This window comes from Athene noctua, chromosome 1 (assembly GCF_965140245.1).
Source record: "Athene noctua chromosome 1, bAthNoc1.hap1.1, whole genome shotgun sequence".
Classification (NCBI taxonomy): Eukaryota; Metazoa; Chordata; class Aves; order Strigiformes; family Strigidae; genus Athene; species Athene noctua.
The window spans coordinates 40342349-40361054 of record NC_134037.1 but is presented as its reverse complement, the minus strand read 5'-3'; the positions used below and the strand labels follow the sequence as shown (position 1 = coordinate 40361054).

Below are 18706 nucleotides of genomic sequence, written 5' to 3'. Positions count from 1 at the left end.
CAATCCTTCATAAATTTTAAAACAAGGAAATTATATAGAATCATAATGGAGGAAGCTGCACTGATTAAAACATGATTCGTAACACCACATGAACAGTAGGAGTTTTCCTGGACAACAGTTAGGCACAGGTCTAAGATAACAGCTGTCAAGTGCTGGTTTCAAGCCCATTCAAAGGCAAACCTTGCATACCTGAAAAGGCTATGCATAAAATAATTAACATATGAGTTCTCAGTTATCTAGATCATAATCTTCTAAATGCCAGTAAATTAAAAACAAAGAGAGTCACTCTGGTCTAATTCAATCTTGTCAAAACTATTTGATCATCCAGATGGGGGAATTAACCCAAAACAACTGAAACTTGCTGGAATTACTTATTCTCTGATCCTTAATTACCCTTAAGTGCACACCATCTGCAGCTGCCAAGAAAGCTAAATGGCAGAGAAGTCAAGATCACTGTGAAAGAATACCAAACACCTAATGATAAAAACTTTCTCAATGCTAAGCCTTTCTTGAGGATATATATGCTCTGGTTGGCCTGACTGGATAAGAGGAATTCATGGTCATACTGACTCCTATTTGCTTTTGCAGGTCAGAAACACAGCAAACCAAGTTATTTATTAATTATTCTGAAACACTGTAAGATGCTACATGAAAACAAGAAGTCCCACTGTAATAAAAAGATAATGATTCAGGTGATCAGCGAACCAATTAAGGTAAGTGCTCTACCAGTCATGGTGGTCATAAGTAAAGAAAAGCTGGTGATGAAGCCAAAGTCTGAGGGCAGGCATGAAATGAAGCTTAAGATGACCACAATGAACAGCAGAATTACAACTCTGCATCTTAATGACTGAAAACCTCAGCTTGTTCCAGAAACTGCTTTGCAGAATCCCATGGGATAGCAAGGCTACTGACAGAGTTTTGATAGATAACAATCTGGAGAGAAAATTAGTAGAACTGCCAGTCACAGAAGGTGTGATCAACAGTACAAAATCCAACTGGTGGCTAGCTGGTTCCTAGGGAACAGGGAATGCTGATACTGTTTGATACCATCAGTAGCAACCTGAAGGGCACAACACTGTCCCACTGTCAGGAAGTACATGAGCAAAACATAGAAAGCAGCTGAAACATGAAAGGTTATGGCTACCATTCAAAAGGGACCCAGACACACTGAAGAAATGGAATGACAAAAGCACGATGAAGCTCAAGAGCAAATGCAAAATTTTGCACCTGAAAAAAAAAAAAAAATAATCTGATGCAACAAAACAAGCAGGAAGCCTGACTGAACAGAAAGGAGCTTTGCAAAAAACCTTACAGGGACTTAGTAGACAAGCTGAACTTGGGCAGATACTGCATACTTGTGGCAATGAAGGCCAACTTTACCCTGGGCAAACGCATTGCAATCAGTTCAAGGGAATTAGTTCTTCCTCTCCTTTTCAGCATTTGTGAGACCACATCTGGAGTACTGTCCAGTTTTGGCTCCCCACCTCAGGACAGACATTGATATAACAAATCAAGTCCAAGGAAAGGCCACCAAAATGGTGAGCAGTTGGAACACAGGTTATATGAAAGGAAGCTGAGGGAGCTGTGTTTGTTCAGCCTGCAGAAGGATAAAGGGGAAATCCAACTGCAGTCTTCAATGACCTCAAGAGAAGGGGGTGGAAGAAAAGGAAGTATAGAGAAGATTACCAGACTCTTCTCAGAGAAGGACAAGAGATAATGGACAAGCAGCAGTGGAAAAGGGCAGGGAAAGAAAATACCACATCTCTTCGCTTTGTTCTTAGAAGGCCCAGAACAAGCTTCACCCATATTTGTAAACTCCAGCTATTACTAAGAAAAATAGGAACACTTTTATTACTTAAGCTAAAGAATTCCAGCTGGTTGAACCTCAAGATTTAGTTTTCTGTACTTGAAACTCTAGCCCACTCATCACCCTTTTCTACACTGTTATTTCAAGGACTGATGTACATATATTCAAACACCAGCTTGCTTTCAGATGGTGGAATTGCCCAAGTCTTTTTTTTTCTATCAATATTACAAAAATCATCATCGCAACAATTTGGGTGAAAAAAAATTTAGTTTAGATCAGAATTGCAAGGCTGAAAAGATAATTTTAAAAATAAGTCTTGGATACATATTTGTTTTCAAACACACATGACGTTTTCAGGCATGCTTTCATAATGGCAGTGTTTTAAAATTTTGATGCTTTTTGTTTGAAACTCAAGTAGAAGCAATGTTGAAGAGCACATTAAGTAACACCCACACTGACTGTTATCACCAGCAATATGTTCTGAAAACTTCATCTTTGATTGCCCCTAACGTTACATACAATTGATGTTCACAAAAATAAAGGATACATTTAAGTTGATTGATCTGAGCACACTCCAAATACAATTATTATTCATACATTTAGACTGATAAAACAAAACTGTTTTTGCTAGTGCCAACAACTTCCAAAAAATCAGAGCCCATGACATAAGCTTCTCTCTCCCACTTTTAGACAACTATGTTTATTTCTAGACTCATTTTGACTTAAATTTACAAGAGCTAAGCACTGAGGTGCAACAACTCATGGAAGGTAACTTCAAGAACTGACATCCTATTTTGGAACAAGCCTTGCCAAACAGGTAAACTGAATACAACAAACAAGCATCAGTATTTTGGCAATTTCATTGGAAACTACCATCAGAATAATTTCCTATGTCTCCTGAGAAATTACCTGATCTGGGAAAAAAAAAAAAAGTCATTGCTAGGAGCAGGAGGGGAAGCAAAATGGAACACAGAGGGAATATCACTTATTTATCTTTACCTGGATCCACTGTGAATATGAAAGATGCACAGGAAAGCATCTTGTAAAGCACCATGTATTTAATGACTACTAGCTGTTAGTGATATAATTATGGTAAAGTAGAATTTGGTTTCTAATTTCCCCAGTCCTTCAAAGCAATATTAACAGGTTCCAGCAACCTGTTAATGAAGATGATGAAGAAAAAAAAAAAGCCAGGCAGCAGACCCAGCCAAAGTTTAACTTAACATCTTGTAAGGCTATAGACCAAAACAGGAACAAATACAATCAGTCTTGCTTACTTTTACATGATGTATAACTTTTTGTGTAGCTCAGTGATTGTGCATTCTAAAAGGTAAACTGCCTTTTAGAAGTCAAATACAACATTCACAGAATACAAAGGGAGGGCAAGGAAGACAGTATGAGAAAAAAAGAAAACAAATGGAAACTCAAATTCAGCAAGGAAAGCATGAACAAGTTATCTTCCCCTCACTGTGCCTGGACTTGCTGGGACACCACCCTGAGAACTTCTCTGGCTTCATCTAGGTCTCCGCTCCTCCTACCACTCCAAAATTTGACTGCTCTAGACACCCATTTCAAAGTTTAAGCTTAGACTTTTCCATGACCAGTTTGCACCTGTCCCCTTTCACATCAATAGGTCAGCCTTGAGTTCAAATTGTATTATTTCCCTTCACATGTGCTCATCTTATTTGCTCCACCAACACACACCCATCACAACTCATTTGACATGGCTTCATAAGCCATATTCTTTTGGGAAGCCACTTACACAAATATGACTAATCAGTCTGTAACACTTCCCTAAAAGCATCAAAATCAAATGCATACTACTTGATTACTAGCAACCAAAGCTACCTCCAGTACTCAAGGAAGCGTTCAGTGAAGGCTTGAGAATGTTTCCCTATCTCTACATGGAGAATCGTCAACCTCCTGATACATTCACAGGGTTATACTTACTTCTCTTAGAGCTACAACTTCAGCCCAGTCATTCTCAGTTACATCTTAAGTAGTTCAGTCATGCTGTAATCAGCTAATTCACCTCCATTTCAACTTGTTTCCCAGTGATGACCTCCAGCTTTAAGTAAAGACTTATTAATTCTAAGTGTTTCCCAAGATTTTGTCTTGTCTCTGCTGCTCCAGCCCCATGGCCACCTAGCTTTTCAATACAGAGAAGGATCAAAAAGTCTGGTGATTTTGTACAGGCAGATTTCACAGCACACAGTAAATTGTGATGTATCTTGGCCCACTCAAGCAGAAAGCTTGTCCATCTCATAACTCCCTTATCTATACTACTCTGCTACGGTCTTAAAATACTTTTAAACACTTAATTCAAAATACCTGATTAGGATTTTGCCTTCTGTAATTTCCACAGATGACTAGAGGCTCAATATCAGATTCAAATATAAAGACAGACAGAAGTCTGGATAAACACTGCTCATTCAATAATATCCAAATAAGTTTAAGATTCACTCCCCATCTCACTCCAGGTGAATACTCACCATTAAGTTGTTTCTTCTCTTCAGAGAGAGCAGAAGAAATCTCTACAAACATCAAGAAAAGACAAGCACGACAGTAAGAAGTTGTAGCACAGTACTTGCACGTATCATGCTAAAGAGATTAGCCAAAGTAAGGATCTCCCAGTAAATCTTTCAAAAATTTAACAGATTGACCAGAATGCTTCAGATAACAAGAAGCCACAAATAAATGCAGCACTGATTACCACTCCAAAAGATTATGTATCATTTTAAAAATACTATATTAAAAATGCCAAAAGTTGCACAGTACTGAAGGATAGGAAACACAAGAGCTCTGGCACTTCGATACAAATATCCCAGATGACCTTGTGCAATTATAAACTTCACAGCTAAGAAGCTCGCTAAATCTGTCACACTTTCATGACAGTTGCCTCATGATAACATACAGCAGACCCTGAATCTGACCAACCCTTGGAAATCTAAACCCAATCCTTGGCAGAAACCCAGGAAAAATAAAATATTTCTATAAGCTCCTTCTGTCAAATGATTTTATTTGACAGGTTATCTTTTTCATTAAATCTACAGTATGCTGCAACTACTCCAAACAAACAAATACTAGCAGAAAAAGAAGATAAAGACCAAGCAGATGAATTACATAGTGTTAATTCATATATAAGGTGCTTAACTCGAGGGGAAAGGCACTGCATCTCTCAGCCACATATGCTTCTGCTCACAGAAAAATCTGTGTGGAAACCAGTCCTCTGGATGTACCCAGCCCCCTTCTGCCTTCTCTGCACTGCACATCTCAGATTGTCTCAGTACAAAGGCCCATTTTATATCCTCTTTTATGGGAGCCAGGTTTGGCGAAGTGAGACAAACCAATATGTTCCTCCAGCTCCCTTTTATGAAAACCAAAATGTGAACGTTTCTCCCCTGTTCTTCTGAATCTCTCCCAGTGTTCTACGTCACAGCAGCCAGTGTTCAAAGAAAAATGCCATTGTGAGATAAGTGAAGGAAAGGCTCCTGGAAAAAAGCACCAAGCATACAGTATTGCAAAATTACTTCAGAGCTGACCAAGAACTACCTTTCATCAGAGGCTTTCATGTTGTGCCACTGTAAGGTAAAAACAAAACACTCCACAAGATGAATGGGACAGTTTTCCCAAAATTTTTGGTTGAGGCTGTATTTGTCTCTGTATTCTGCTATGCACCACTTCAGGCTTTCTAACAGGATAGCCAAGTCATTCACAAAAAATAATTTCTGATTAAAGGAAATTTTTTGTGTTCAGAAGTCTACTCTTATTTCACTACATTTTAACACTCTGCACTGAAACAGGCATTGCAATTTTAAGGACAGTTTGAGGCATTTCAAAGACACAGTCCTACCTCTCTTCCTTGGATGACACCATAGCTGTCAGTCTAATCTCACTGAATTAACAATAATACAACATGCATTCCGACTCCCGAGTTGTTACCACTGAAGTATCTGTGTCTATGAGAAACATAGGCAGTATTAAAAGATACCAGACAACAAACTAATATCCATGTTAATGTTTACAGCTGAGTACCCTGAAGAGAAGGCAAGCAGTTCATGCTGTACAGGTTTGCTGAGGCAGATACCATAATCATCTGTTACGTGCCTGGGTACTGCTGTAGTTACTGCACTGACCTTCTCAGCAAGTACAAACACCACACATTTCAGTGTGTCGCTCCACTTAACGCCACAGAAGGGACACTTGGAAATTCCTGTTAGTCACTACCATACCGTCAAGCAGCATTCCCAAAAGATAAGTTGGCAAAACATTAATTATCATCAGCATCTTCAAAAAACTCTTCTTCCTTAAAAAACTCCTAGAGTATGCAAGGACAAGCTTCAGCTTCCTTAAACAGTTCAGCAAGCAAATAATTGTATGATCTTCAAAAAAATCACCAGAACACAGGAAACATAAGCTAATTTAAACAACCACAAATCTTCCAGCAATGCCTCAACAAACCTCCATCTGCCTTACTTGCACTGTATTGAGACTGTAGCAAACAGCAAGGACCGATGCCAAACACTCACCCACAGCCAAATCAGTGTATTCCATAATTTGAAATGCTGCGTTTCTCTATAATTATAGGCCCATTTAATCCTATATTCAAGAACACGCACCTTAACTTAGTATTTTATTCTTCTATTTCCAAATGCAAACTTTGATGAATATGGTCTTCTGGAAGGATGCAAAACTAGAATTATTGCTGGCTGATAGTGAAGTTAGTCAATCATGGTTTTGATAATTCAAAAAAGGAGGACACAACCTACCCAGAATCAAAGTAAACTGAGAATTTTACAGTGAAGAATTTCAGCAAATTCAGTCTAAACGGTTTGATTCTTAATTAATGAAATTACATTTCTTCAAGCCTGAAATGGCTAAAAGAGACACAGGCAAAAGAACTGATTTTATACAGTTGACAACCTTTATCCTGCAAATCTTACTACAGCAAAATGGATAGAACAGTCCTATTATGGAAGAAAGAAGAAAAAGCAAACAGCAGAGAACAGACTCTCATAGCTTGCCAGGGCAAAGATATGTTTATTTTTTACTGACTGGCAGTCACAAGAATTCCTTCCAGTTGTACAGTTAAGATTAATGAAATTAGCAAAAGTCAGGTTTACTTTTAAATTTCTAACTCAGTTGACAAAGTAGCAGTAACTTATCTGTAACACTTCCAACTCCATGAAGCAGTTATGCTGTCGAGGTTTCTCCATTCTTTGCAGCATTTCCCTTAACAGCTCAATACTGGAATTAGCTACCTTGCAACAGGGACATGTAAAATACTATTCCCCTTCCTGTACAGACCAAACTGTGTAATTGCTGGCAACGTGATCTAAGAACTAAAAGTTCTAAAGTATGCAGTGCACCTTGTCAGAAGTTGAAGATCTACTAGAGACAGCTGAATTTGTTAACTAAAGGACATCACAGAATTTGAGAAAAATAGTTGCAACCACAAATTCTTTCATGTTTCCACTGCGGTTTTGCTAAGGGTCAATATTCAGTAACAGTGTCTGCTTCGTAGGTATGGGAATTTTTTGCTGTGGCCTACAAACCAAAACAAATACTTAAGATTAAAGTCTCTGGAAACCATCACCAGCATTTAAAGACAATATACTACATCTCCTGCTGTCCTGGCTCAGAGGAGTCTGTTGTATCAGCAAAATTTTCTCCAAGTAAATGCAAACTGAAGAACCCCATAAAGTGTTCTGGAAAGGCTAACTGTCCATAAAGTGTATTCAAATAGCTCCATACATATGCAATTTGCCAGACACATGTCTGGTGCCAAAATCACCAGATTGAAAATACTTTTATTCCAAGATGAGAGAACTGCCTATGACAGTTTGTCCCCTGGGATCAGAAGAAGAAAGAGGGATCTTGAGGGAAGGAAAAAAACAATTTCTTCCTATATACATATGCACATAACACACATGTCTGCTTTCTGATGACTAAAAACAAAAGAAATGTAACAGTACATTACTTATAAAAGCCTTCATACATAAAATAGTTTCCTCTTCGGGTATCTGCTGTAAAAAGACTGAATATATGCAACAGTCTTCATCTCTAGGCAAGAACAGAGCCTCTCCTCAAAAATATCATTTAGGATTTCTCATAATTTCCAGAAAACTTTGGAATAAAGAATAATAGAAATTACCTCGTTCTTAGAAACCTCACCTTTTGGAGCAGAAATAGGCTTGACAGCCATTCTCCCAACAAGACATTCCTTCAGCATTGATTCATAATTGACCCAACGATGAACCTATATCAACAAAATATGTTTTCACAAAATTTGCAACTCTTACTATGTTGTTCTATGCACTGAAATAGAAAAGTTCATTTTTGTACAGTGGCTAATGTAATTCATTTAGCAATTATTTTTTTTTAAACACACTCATTGCCTCGTTCAGTACTTATGTTTACTTCTATTATAGACAGTACGTAATGAAGTAAAAAAAATAGGACCATGACAAACTGAGAATAGTTTCATTTACTCATTTTATGCTTTGCTGTATCTGAACATCATAACCTTGAGCTACAGAAAATATTTCAGAAGAGCATCTTTATGATGTATGCTATGCAATTAACAGAATAAAGACCTCATCTTTCCCACAAGGGTAATTAGTCTTGTTTTGATACAAGTAAAGAAAAAAGGGATGAAGGAAACAAAGATGGAGAATAGTGGTTTAGACACACAAACACCTCCTACCAAGTTGGCGTATTTCTGTTTGTTTCTGTCTTACTATCACTGAATTATCTGGAAATTACCTATTTTAGAAAGTCAAATAAAGTGAAGAAAAAGCAGTAGCTTTGCAGACCAGAACTTGCAGAGGAAATAGATGGCAGAAAAGCCAATTCTGATAGGGCATCCTGGGTAACATCACAAGAGAAAAGAAAACAAAGTGCTTCCTGAGAAATTTGAATGGTATGTAGAGATTTAAAAATAAAAACTTTAAACTGGACAAGCTAAGGAGATGAGCTAAAGAATCCCATTCACAAGTTGTAGTTTCCTCATACACAGATAACAGAAAGAAATGAAGGATTTTGAATGACAGTTAATTTTTCCAGAAATTTGAGAAACACTAGCAACCTATCAAACTTAAAGAGATCAGTCTCCAACAGACACAGAATACTAAAGCATAGGGGATAACAATGGAAGTGCCTCCAGAACAGGAAAGACATCAGGCAGAAACAAAAATGTGAATAGTGTATTTTAAGGATCTGAACACTGCTTTCCACTCCCATGACAAACCTAAAATAAACTTAAAAAGTATCAAGTATGTATCTGAATTTAATAACAACTTGAGGGGCTTCCCAAAACATTCTGGATGTCAAGACTCCTGTTTCTGAGCTCATCATACAATACTTGACAGTGATCCAGTTACGGAATTCAAGGCCACAACTTGATACTTTCAGGAAAGAAACTCTGTATTTCTTAAAACCAGAGAATTTTGCCCAAATCCAACACTTAATTTGTAAAAGGATTAATCAAAGATAAGCTTAATGCTAAAACATCTGAAAGACCCTATAAAGTGTTCTGGAAAGGCTAACTGTCCATAAAGTGTATTCAAATAGCTCCATACATATGCAATTTGCCAGACCTGTGTCTGGTGCCAAAGTCACCAGATTGAAAATACTGACTTTTATTCCAAGATGAGAGAACTGCCTATGACAGTTTGTCCCCTGGGATCAGAAGAAGAAAGAGGGATCTTAGGGGAAGGAAAAAAAAATCATTTATTTCTACATACATATGCACATAACACATGTCTGCTTTCTGATGACTAAAAACAAAAGAAATGTAGCAGTACATTACATATAAAAGCCTTCATGCATCTTTATTTACATTCACTGTTAAAAATATTTTGCAAATAAAGGCATAACATACGGTGATGCATGAACTGTAAAGAGGTAACAGATTTCCTTTCAGCAACAGAGAAGGTTTCCTTCCTGCTCTTTCCCAGTTTCTCAAACCTTGTGAGCCAAGGAGACTCAACAAATGCCCGTTTCTAAAAAAATACCAACTCAGTGAATCATCTTTTACAGCACCAGGTTTGCAAGCGATTCCTTACAGAAAAGCACACCCTTTCTGCAGACCCTTTGTTTTCTGAGTCTTTTCAAAACATTTAAAGTAATGGTAAACAAAGAAGAGACCAGCTGTCATCTTGTGATTTGTTCACAATCAGTCAATAGCAGCCCCAGCACTTTTTCTTAGTACTTTGTACCCGATAATGTAGTGGCCAAGTCAACAGACTAAAGAATACTACGATTTCCTAGAAGAAAATGCCTTTTAAAGGACAGCAATTAGTCAGTGTGGTAATTTACTAAGAAGGTGGTTATCTCAAGTTGTTGCTAGCTTTATTGCTATTTCTGCTAAAAAAATAAGAAAAGGTCAAATTGAAGCATCACTCCAACAACATAAAGTGACATTTTCATCATTGTCTTTCGGTACAAAGTTAGAACTACATGCCTCTTTCAGCACACGTTAGTGCCATCCTAGTAACCCACGGATCTTCCTTAGGCCTGAAAAAGTTCAAATCACCATTTCCACTGGAATGCCCTAAAAATAATCAGAAAACATGCATTTTTCAAACTCCCTTTCAGTAAGCAAGTGTCATTCACTGCCAGTTGTTCTTACCTGATCAAAGAGATCTGTACCATCAGTTCCAGCTGCTTTCATTAGTTCATCCTCACCACCAGGATGATATTCCATGTATGGTGTGACATTATATACAAATCCTGAAGAAAACGGAATATAAAACCATGTGAGCAGCATTTCTACAACCACTCCTATCCCCAAAAGCAGCAGAAAGGTTTGTGTTTATTAAACAGTGTAATGGCAAACAGTAAACATCACTGAAACAAACAGTATGACTCCACAAAACCAGAAATGTAAGTTACACAGTTGTATAGAACACAAGGTGTAACTTACTACATGGAGATGCCAATTTTACAATGCCATATGACTTGTTCCAGTGAATGTCTGAAGAAACCTGCAGGGTTCAACCTTGTAGTTAAACATGATGTATCCTAGCTAGGGAGTAAAAGAACCAGCAGCTGGTTTAAACAGACATAAAACTGAGCCAGTTAGTGAACAGAATTGTTTTCATTCTCTCTTTCAATTAAGTTACCCCTGAAGTGTCATAGTTGCTTCCTTACCATGAATCACCTACAGAATAAAATGCCTCTGGAAATGAACTGTCTCCCAGGAGGAAAAACTGCTACCATCAGCAACAAAACTTCCATTCTTCAGATTCAGCAATATAAAAAACTTAACATAGTCTATGCTCATTAAAGGCTTACTAGGACAAATTTGATACCAGAGTTGTAAAAGGGCTCAGCATTCTTTCTACACGAGTGCTATTCTTCATATTTCCAAGGAGATAAAACAATGCTTCTTCGCATGTCTGAAATGATGAAGTCTAATTATTGTTGATATGCAACCAGAGTAATTAGACCTGGTGAAGGCCGTTATAAACAGATTTAACTACAGATATATAGCTGTTAACAGGCCTACTGCAGGCCTACCTAGCAGAATATTTAAAGATATATAACATTACCAAAACAGGAAGCTACCAGAAGTGGAACTGTGCCAGTGCTTTCATAAGAAGCTTTTAAGATATTAAAAGTCTGCATTAATTACTGCAGAAGGAGAGGTAGGCATTCAACACTGGGTGGGGAGGAGACACACTTGGGACAATTCTAGTTGGTAAGAACAACCATCCCAGACAATATCGTTAGGATCGTTCCTATTTTACTGACCTGATCTTCTGATGGATGTATTCACTATGCCATCTTGTGTGCAGCACTGACTACTGCACACAATAAAAAGTAACTAAACATCACCATGGTTAGGACCTCCTAAAATGTGAACCAAATGTCCAATTTATGATCAAACTTCCACAAGCAAAGAAAGTCTCATTTATATATCCTTCACGCTTTTTTTAACTCCCCGACATCCCACTTTATATACAATTTTTCTTTGATGATCACCATACCGACTTTTTGAACAAGTTAGCTCTTGGTCTTCTAGTTCATATTCCTCTCATCAGTTTCTGCTTTCTTATAGAGACACAGTCTAACTACCAATGCAAAGACATCATTTAACTTTTCACAATGGTGTTAAAACTACTTGTCCGCTTATCAGGTCTACAGATAATCTACCAGAATTCTCAGTTATGTTGTTTTTTTCATTAGTAGTTCTAGAAAAAAAAGACCAAAATGGAAAAATTTAAAGACAGATAAGGAAGCAGTGATGGAGTTCTTGTAAAAATCAACCTCAGAGATGCAGTCAAGGAGGAGTAAGAGATTAAAAACAAAACCATTTTTAAGCAGTGATTCTGTCTGCAGTAGATGTCCCTTTTTGAGACAGAAAAAAGAACAGACCGTCACGGTAAATAAGCTTTCCTTCGCTCTCTTCCCACTATAGTTTTGCTAGCATGTGCAAGAGCAGCACACAGAGTATTAACAACCCTATTATTTTGTTCAAAAGCCAGCATCGAATGACGTTTTACCCTTACTTTCAGTCTCATCCCCTTTGACACCCAACAAAAACACAGTCAGTCATCCTCATAGAAAAATTCTTAACCTTCTTTTGCTGGAGTTCAGAGATGACATTATATCAAATATCAATGCTGTTCCTTACCAGATCAAAGCTACCACTAAATGAACCCCTCTTCCTAGAGAAATATCACATTAGCTACTCTAATCTTCTTAATCTATCTTCATAGAAGTGTTGTTATGTCATAAGAAATTTAGGGTGATACTAATGAATTTTAGCCTCTGATTAAACCGGAGAGTGAACATTTTAATCCCTTCTCTAAGACAACAATGAACTTTATTTTCAGCACTGAAAAAACTCTTCTAGCCAGGGCTACTGTTCCAAACCACCTTTCATACTTTATTAACTTATGATACCTTCAACCTTTCAGCTAAAATTCCACAAAACTAGTAACATAAATAGAATGGCTTAGCTACCACGGGTATTTGTTATGCTAGACAGAGATTAGAACTGCTTTGTGTGGCAACTGTTATCTGCCTGACTAAATTTTACAAAATAATATGTGGTCTTGTACACTTATTTCCCAAAGACCATTCTACAGGTTTAACTAACATTTTAAATATTTATGTCTCTGGACGCTTTAAAGCAATTACTAAAAATAGTCAGCTGCTAGGGATAATGGTCTGCAAGACTGAGGAGTGTAAATACATGTCAGCACTTTCAGTGCCTTATTCTTGTTGAGGTATCACCTACAATCTTGTGTTTTATTATTTTCACATGCACATATAAAATAGGTGTAAAATATGCCCACTTGGAAGACTTCTTAAGAAAGGTCTGAAAGCAAATAAAATCTTTGTGACAAAAAACCTCTAACTTGAGCAATGTTGTGTCTGATTACATCAAGATTACAGGTGGCCTAAACATAAAAGCTGTGTAGTTTGTTTTGGGGTGTGGCTTTTGTTCTTGTTTGGTTTTGTTGCTTCTTCTTTAAGTACAGAATAGAGAAGCTAGGCAAAAAATGTAGAAGCAACCTCACAGCAACCAACCTCTTATACATATCCAGCAGTCCTCCTTTTTGTTGTGTTTAGCAAGCTCATCTTCTGTCACTTCAGTTAGCCTTCCTTTTAAACCGGTCAAGTCCTTCCCACTTTTAGTTAGCCGAATCCAATCCATAAGACTCCTTCCTGGTTTTAAAGGTACCTGAAAAACAATAAATGTACAAACATTATTAAATTCAAGAGGAAGAAAAAGCCATTCAATACACTTTCCTAAGCTCCCTAGGACTCAGACAAAACAAGAAATATAACACAACGCATATTCTTCACTGATATTTGGGAGCCCTACTCAGCAGTAAGGGTGCTTAAGCAAGCATCTATCTAGTAACCCAGACAAGGGAATTACTGAACATCAACAAACATTTAGACGACTATTCCCAAAGCAAACTGCAGATACCAAGTCCTCCAGTGGTGGTAAAAAGCTTTTATCAGCATCATTTAAGATATGGCCTGGAAACCTATGAGCAACAAAGGGAAATCATGGCCAGGTTAAGACAAGGTAGGAAAGTTCACGTTCACAGCATTCCTAGACTTCCTGCAAGCCCTATAGTGGATGGGAATCTCACCCAGAGGAAGCTGGGACAGGAGTCTTCTAACTTACCAGGGATGCATTAGCCATGGCCTGCCCTGAAAGGCAGAGCAAGACCTTCAAGGGTGCCTGGCACCCTCCTTTTCAACAGCACCACAGACTGGGAACACCTTTGATCCAAGCTCTAACAGCAAGGAATGGTTAAAGAATCATGGTCTTACAAAACCGCAGCAAAAGCAGAAGTGAGAAAATTAAAGAGCACATAGACCCACATTACTTGATGCTACTTTAGTCCAAGTACGAGCCTGGTTTCTAAGTGAGGCTTGCAGACACCGTGCCCCCAGAAGCACTCCAAAGATGAAGACCCAACATGTAAAGCGTCAGGTGTGCGCTGTAATTTCAAGCTGAAAGTCTCCGTCTCTGCACAGGAGGCACCCCAAGCCGGCCGGAGAAGGCAGAGCAGGAAGCCCTATCCCCACCGTCTTCTAGAAGGGGAAGTACGAAGTATTTTTCAGCGACGCAGCAGAGCCGGCCCCTGGCCCGGGGGCGCTGCCACAGCCGCCGCGTCCCCTCGGCGATTGCGGGAGTACGAGACCTCTCGAAGGAAGCGGCCAGAGACAGCCCTGCCCCAGCCGCCACCGGGCCCGCCCGGCACGCCACAGCCGCTCCGCCGAGAGGAGCCAGACCACGTAGCCGGCCTAAGCCAAGAGCGGAAAACGCTGATCCCACCGGACCGGGGGCGGGGCCGGGGCCTCGGCCCGGCGCCCTCCACCCGCCCCGAGCGGCGGTCACCGGCGGCCCCGCAGGGCGCCAGCAGGCCCCAGCGCCGGCTGCGGCTGACCCCCACCCCCGCGGCGGCGGGCGGGCTGTCCCTACCTTGGCGCGGCCGCCGGCAGCCACCCGCTGCTGGGAGCGCGGCGCGGGGAAGGCCTGCGGCGGCACGTTCAGCATCCTGCCGGCCCGGGCCGCGGCCTGCGCCCCGCCGGCGGGCGGAGCGCTCCGGCCCAGGGCGCAGGCGCGGCGGCGGGCGGGGCCCGGGCCCGGGCGGGGTTCAGGCGGGCCGCGGCCTACCGGAACCGGCCGGGCTGCGGCGCCGGGCGGAGTCGGGGGTCTCCGTAGAAACCGCCTGGGACCGGACAGCCCCGGTGCCATCTTGGGCCTGCGGGGTCCCGGTGCGGGGCGGTGGCTCAAACCCAACGCAAAGGGGCGAGGGCAGGGTCAGGTGTGTGCACAAGGTGTTCGTCGGAGACACTGCCATTTGAATTCATGTTTTGGGTTATTTTCGTTTTCTTTCTGAGCCTTGGCCTGTGTGATGATTGGTAGCAAACTTTTGCTTCGATTATCAAAAACAAGTTGACAATCAAAACAACTCACATTAGACCTTTATCTCACTTCATGATGTCCACTTTCCAAAAAAACCTAATGGTTTCATACTGTATTTATGTATAACAATACAGCTCATGTACACAAGAGAGCATGAGTGACTTAAGGCAAACCCCTTCTTTAAAAGCAAAAGCTAGAGAGCTTGGGCCCTTCTCTATCTGAAAAAAACAGCTATGGCATTTCTCTTTTCAATGTTTGAAACCCCACTGTAACAGCAGGCATAACATTAGAATACTTAATCCAATGATTTCTTTATATGCTTCCACATGGAGCCTACTAAGTCACAATGAAAAAGCTTTCCTTGTGTCTCCAAATTCTGAGGAAGTTACATAACCATAGAGCCCTTTAAGGCAAGGCATCTGTTCTCTGCTCCTAAAAGTTCCAGTCTAAAAAATATAGGACCCCAGATAAAAAAAAAAAACACAACCACAAACACAAAACTAATCAATACCTTCCCTGCCTAAAACAGGACAGAAATAGAATGAAAGAAAAAGGTGTACGTAAAATTACAAGACATTTCAGTTTTATTAAGAATAACTTACAAATAAATTATCTTTAAAAATACTATATTTTTATATTAAATTAAGTCTTAGAAGTTGCATTGGCCTTTCCTGCAATCAGCAATCTGATTCAGTTCTTGACTCTTGTTCCAGTTCATCTTCATCATCTTCACTATCCGAGTCTTCATAAAAGGAAATTGTAGCTTGAACCGGAAAGTTTTTCAGAAGTGCTTCAGCTTCCTGATATAAGTAATCATAGCACCTTGATTTGGGCCAAAATAGTCTGAAACAAGTATACACAATAGGTTTGCTTATTGTTATTGCATATTGTACTTGGAGGCTGATAGACAAGAAACAGCAGTGAAATTCTAAGAAGTGCATCCTACAGTTTTTCCACATGCACTCAAATGTAAAACTGCTTTCTACATTTAAATAGAAAAAAATATTCTCTGGATTCTGTATTTTCATCCAAAGAGATAAAGATGCACTTAAAGTGCTAGTTTTGCAGCAAAACTACTCTTAAGCCAAAGATCCTTTGCATTTGAAACTTACCACTCCGGTACCTCATTAACAGCATTACCTGGGGACCTGATCCACATAATACTGACACTGATTATATTCCCTAGGAATGGTTCCAGTGTGGGCAAACAGGATCCCCAATATATGTGGATTAAATTAGTAGTCTTCTTACTGAAGGTCCCCAACCTAAGTCTTTGTTTACAATGGTCTGAGACAAATCTCTAAGTGAAAGTAGTGTTAAAGGGAATCAAACCTTGATATTTCACCCCAAATTCCTGTCTGTTCAAGAAGAATCATCCAACAGACTCCTTGCAAAAGACACCACTTGGGTCTAGATTTTTGTCTGTGTTGTACTCAGAAATTAACATGAAAATTCCTGATAATATCGTGGTGCAAGGGCTATCAGATATACATTGAGATAATACATTGCAATTAATACATTCCACAGTTCCTTTTCAACTAGCATTCTCTTTTGCATACAATTTGGAAGTAGCTGGAAGAAACAGATAGTAGAAGTCCCAACAACTAAGAAACTAGCATACCGCAACATAATAAAATGCTGACTACAGATTGCTTATGATAGAAATACATTCAGAAACAGAACTAGGTTTCTAGCAATTACAAAAAGTGCTATCTAGGCTACCATTTAACAGAAGGCAGCTTGCTTTGCAGCACAAAGTAACTGACTTTGCTGCACGGAACACTGAGAATGGCGAGCTGTTAACATTCTCATACCTAAGCCCCAGAGCAGCCACGGTTAAGTTGGGGTCTGTGCAATTGCTTAGATAGTCTGTGCATCAGAATTTGAAGGATCAGAGCCTAGATTTAGGAGAAAGCTGCATTTTGTCTGGAAGAACTACCTGTGCAATTACTTTAAGCACCTTGCAACACCTACTAGTACCGCTGAATACAGACTCCTGCAGATTCAAGTGCAGTTATTTTATTTTCAGAACTGCCACTGCAGATACTCTCATTACCTTCGTCATTAAAGCAGCAGTTACATGAGTGTTTTCCTCAGCAATACTGTCAGCCCATACCCTCTCCTCCTGCCACTCTTTCCCACACCTGCACCTGCTCCCCTGCAGCCGGCCGCTGGAGGTTTGTACAGTCAGACAGCCCAGGAGCTCTCCCCGCTCCCTGGTTTAATCCTGGGCACAGGAATGAGCAGCAAGGTGCTTCAGCCAACTCTGCCACCACAGAAAAAAACCCCCACCGTCCACATAACTGCATAACATGTCTAAGCCCACACCACGGGAGCATCTCAACATCTCCTCTTAAAGACCCGGTAAATCCACAAGTGCTGGCAATCATCAGTCCAAGGACCTGTCGTTCAAAAGCACTTTGATGGCTACATCACTTCGACGGCACTTTAATATCTTCATAAATAACGATCTTTATATTCATGCATATATGGGTGGGAACAAACATAGGGGCTTGGCCCGGCACGCCACTGCCGAGCAAGGGTCCCTTCCCTCCCGGCCGCGCAGCGAGGGGGCCCGGAATCCGCAGCTGCCCCGGCGGGAACGGGCGGCGGTCCGGGGCCGCCACTTACCTGACGGGATGCGTGTACTGCGCCAGCTTTCGGGAGGCTTCTGCCAGCTCGCAGGGGCTGTGAGGCTGGGGAGGAGAAAGCAGAGGTCAGCCCGGGGGGGTGGGCACCCAGGCCTGGGGGCGCCCGCCCGGCCACCCCGCCGGGGCTCCCTACACGTTAGCGGGGCGATGCCGGCGGCAGGCGCCCCGCGCCGCCCCACTCACCGCGCCGGGCCCGGGGCCGCTCCGCCGTCCCGCCTCGCTCGGCGCGGGCACCCAGGGCCTCCAGAAGGACGGAGACCTGCGGGGCGAGGGCAGGGCAGGGCCGGGCCGCGCCCCGCACCGAGGGGAGGAGGAGGAGAGGGGCGAATAGCCCTGCGGGGGCAGCGCCGCCGAGGGCGGGCGGGGGCAGCCGCACCCCATCCCTCCGCCCTCCATCTTCCGCCGGTCCGCGGCCGCTCGCCTGGTCCTGCCCGCCCCGGGCCCGGAGGTTTTTATAGCCGGCGGCGTCCGCTGCGGGCCGCGGAGCCCACCTCCCCCGGCTCATTTGCCAGCGCCATCAACAAAAAGGCTCCGCGCGAAGGCGCCGCTGTGTAAACACGGGGCGCGGGCGCGTGCATGGCCCAAATGGCCGGGGGGGGATTTGGCAGGTCGGCGTTAATCGCACTCGGGCAGACACATGGCTGCTGCCGGGGGGAGGGGGGAGCCGCTGTGGGAACGGAGCGGGGGGCGCGACGCGAGGCGAGGCAGCACCGGGGCCGTGCCCGGGCCGCCCTCCCACCCCGGCGGCGGCGGCGGGGGTCAAACCCCCCCGTCCCCCGCTCGGCCTTCTGTTGTTAAAACCGTCTTTGTTTATCCCCTCGAGCGGCGAGGCGAGGCGTGAGGGAA

General features: G+C 41.7%; 2 protein-coding genes across 3 annotated transcripts in view; both read right to left on the bottom strand.

Annotated features, from left to right (window-relative positions):
* Positions 1–14887, bottom strand: part of CYB5R4 (cytochrome b5 reductase 4) — a 38703-nt gene extending 23816 nt beyond the window's left edge. Inside the window, exons 1-5 of one of the 2 annotated variants that reach the window (XM_074895971.1) lie at positions 14763–14887; positions 13349–13502; positions 10440–10540; positions 7982–8066; positions 4300–4341 (exon numbers count right to left, since the gene is read on the bottom strand). In XM_074895971.1, coding sequence (XP_074752072.1) covers positions 4300–4341; positions 7982–8066; positions 10440–10540; positions 13349–13502; positions 14763–14837 — 457 coding nt within the window. In that variant the 5' untranslated portion in view covers positions 14838–14887. The remainder of the gene's footprint in view (positions 1–4299; positions 4342–7981; positions 8067–10439; positions 10541–13348; positions 13503–14762) is intronic. The other variant, XM_074895972.1, reaches the window with a different exon arrangement.
* Positions 14888–15860: 973 nt separating this feature from the next.
* On the bottom strand, positions 15861–18460 carry RIPPLY2 (ripply transcriptional repressor 2). The gene is made up of 3 exons (XM_074922760.1): positions 18044–18460; positions 17841–17905; positions 15861–16052 (listed from the first exon to the last, which is right to left on the bottom strand). Exons 1-3 carry the CDS (start codon positions 18254–18256, stop codon positions 15887–15889), a joined length of 444 nt encoding a protein of 147 aa, XP_074778861.1. The 5' UTR covers positions 18257–18460; the 3' UTR covers positions 15861–15886.
* Between the last annotated feature and the right edge of the window lie 246 nt (positions 18461–18706).

Coding starts and splice junctions, on each gene's coding strand:
- RIPPLY2 (XM_074922760.1), bottom strand. CDS start 18,256: ATGGAGGGCGGAGGGATGGGGTGCGGCTGCCCCCGCCCGCCCTCGGCG. Junction 17,906..18,043: donor GCGGCCCCGGGCCCGGCGCG/GTGAGTGGGGCG, acceptor TCTCCTCCCCAG/CCTCACAGCCCCTGCGAGCT. Junction 16,053..17,840: donor CAGTACACGCATCCCGTCAG/GTAAGTGGCGGC, acceptor TACTTGTTTCAG/ACTATTTTGGCCCAAATCAA.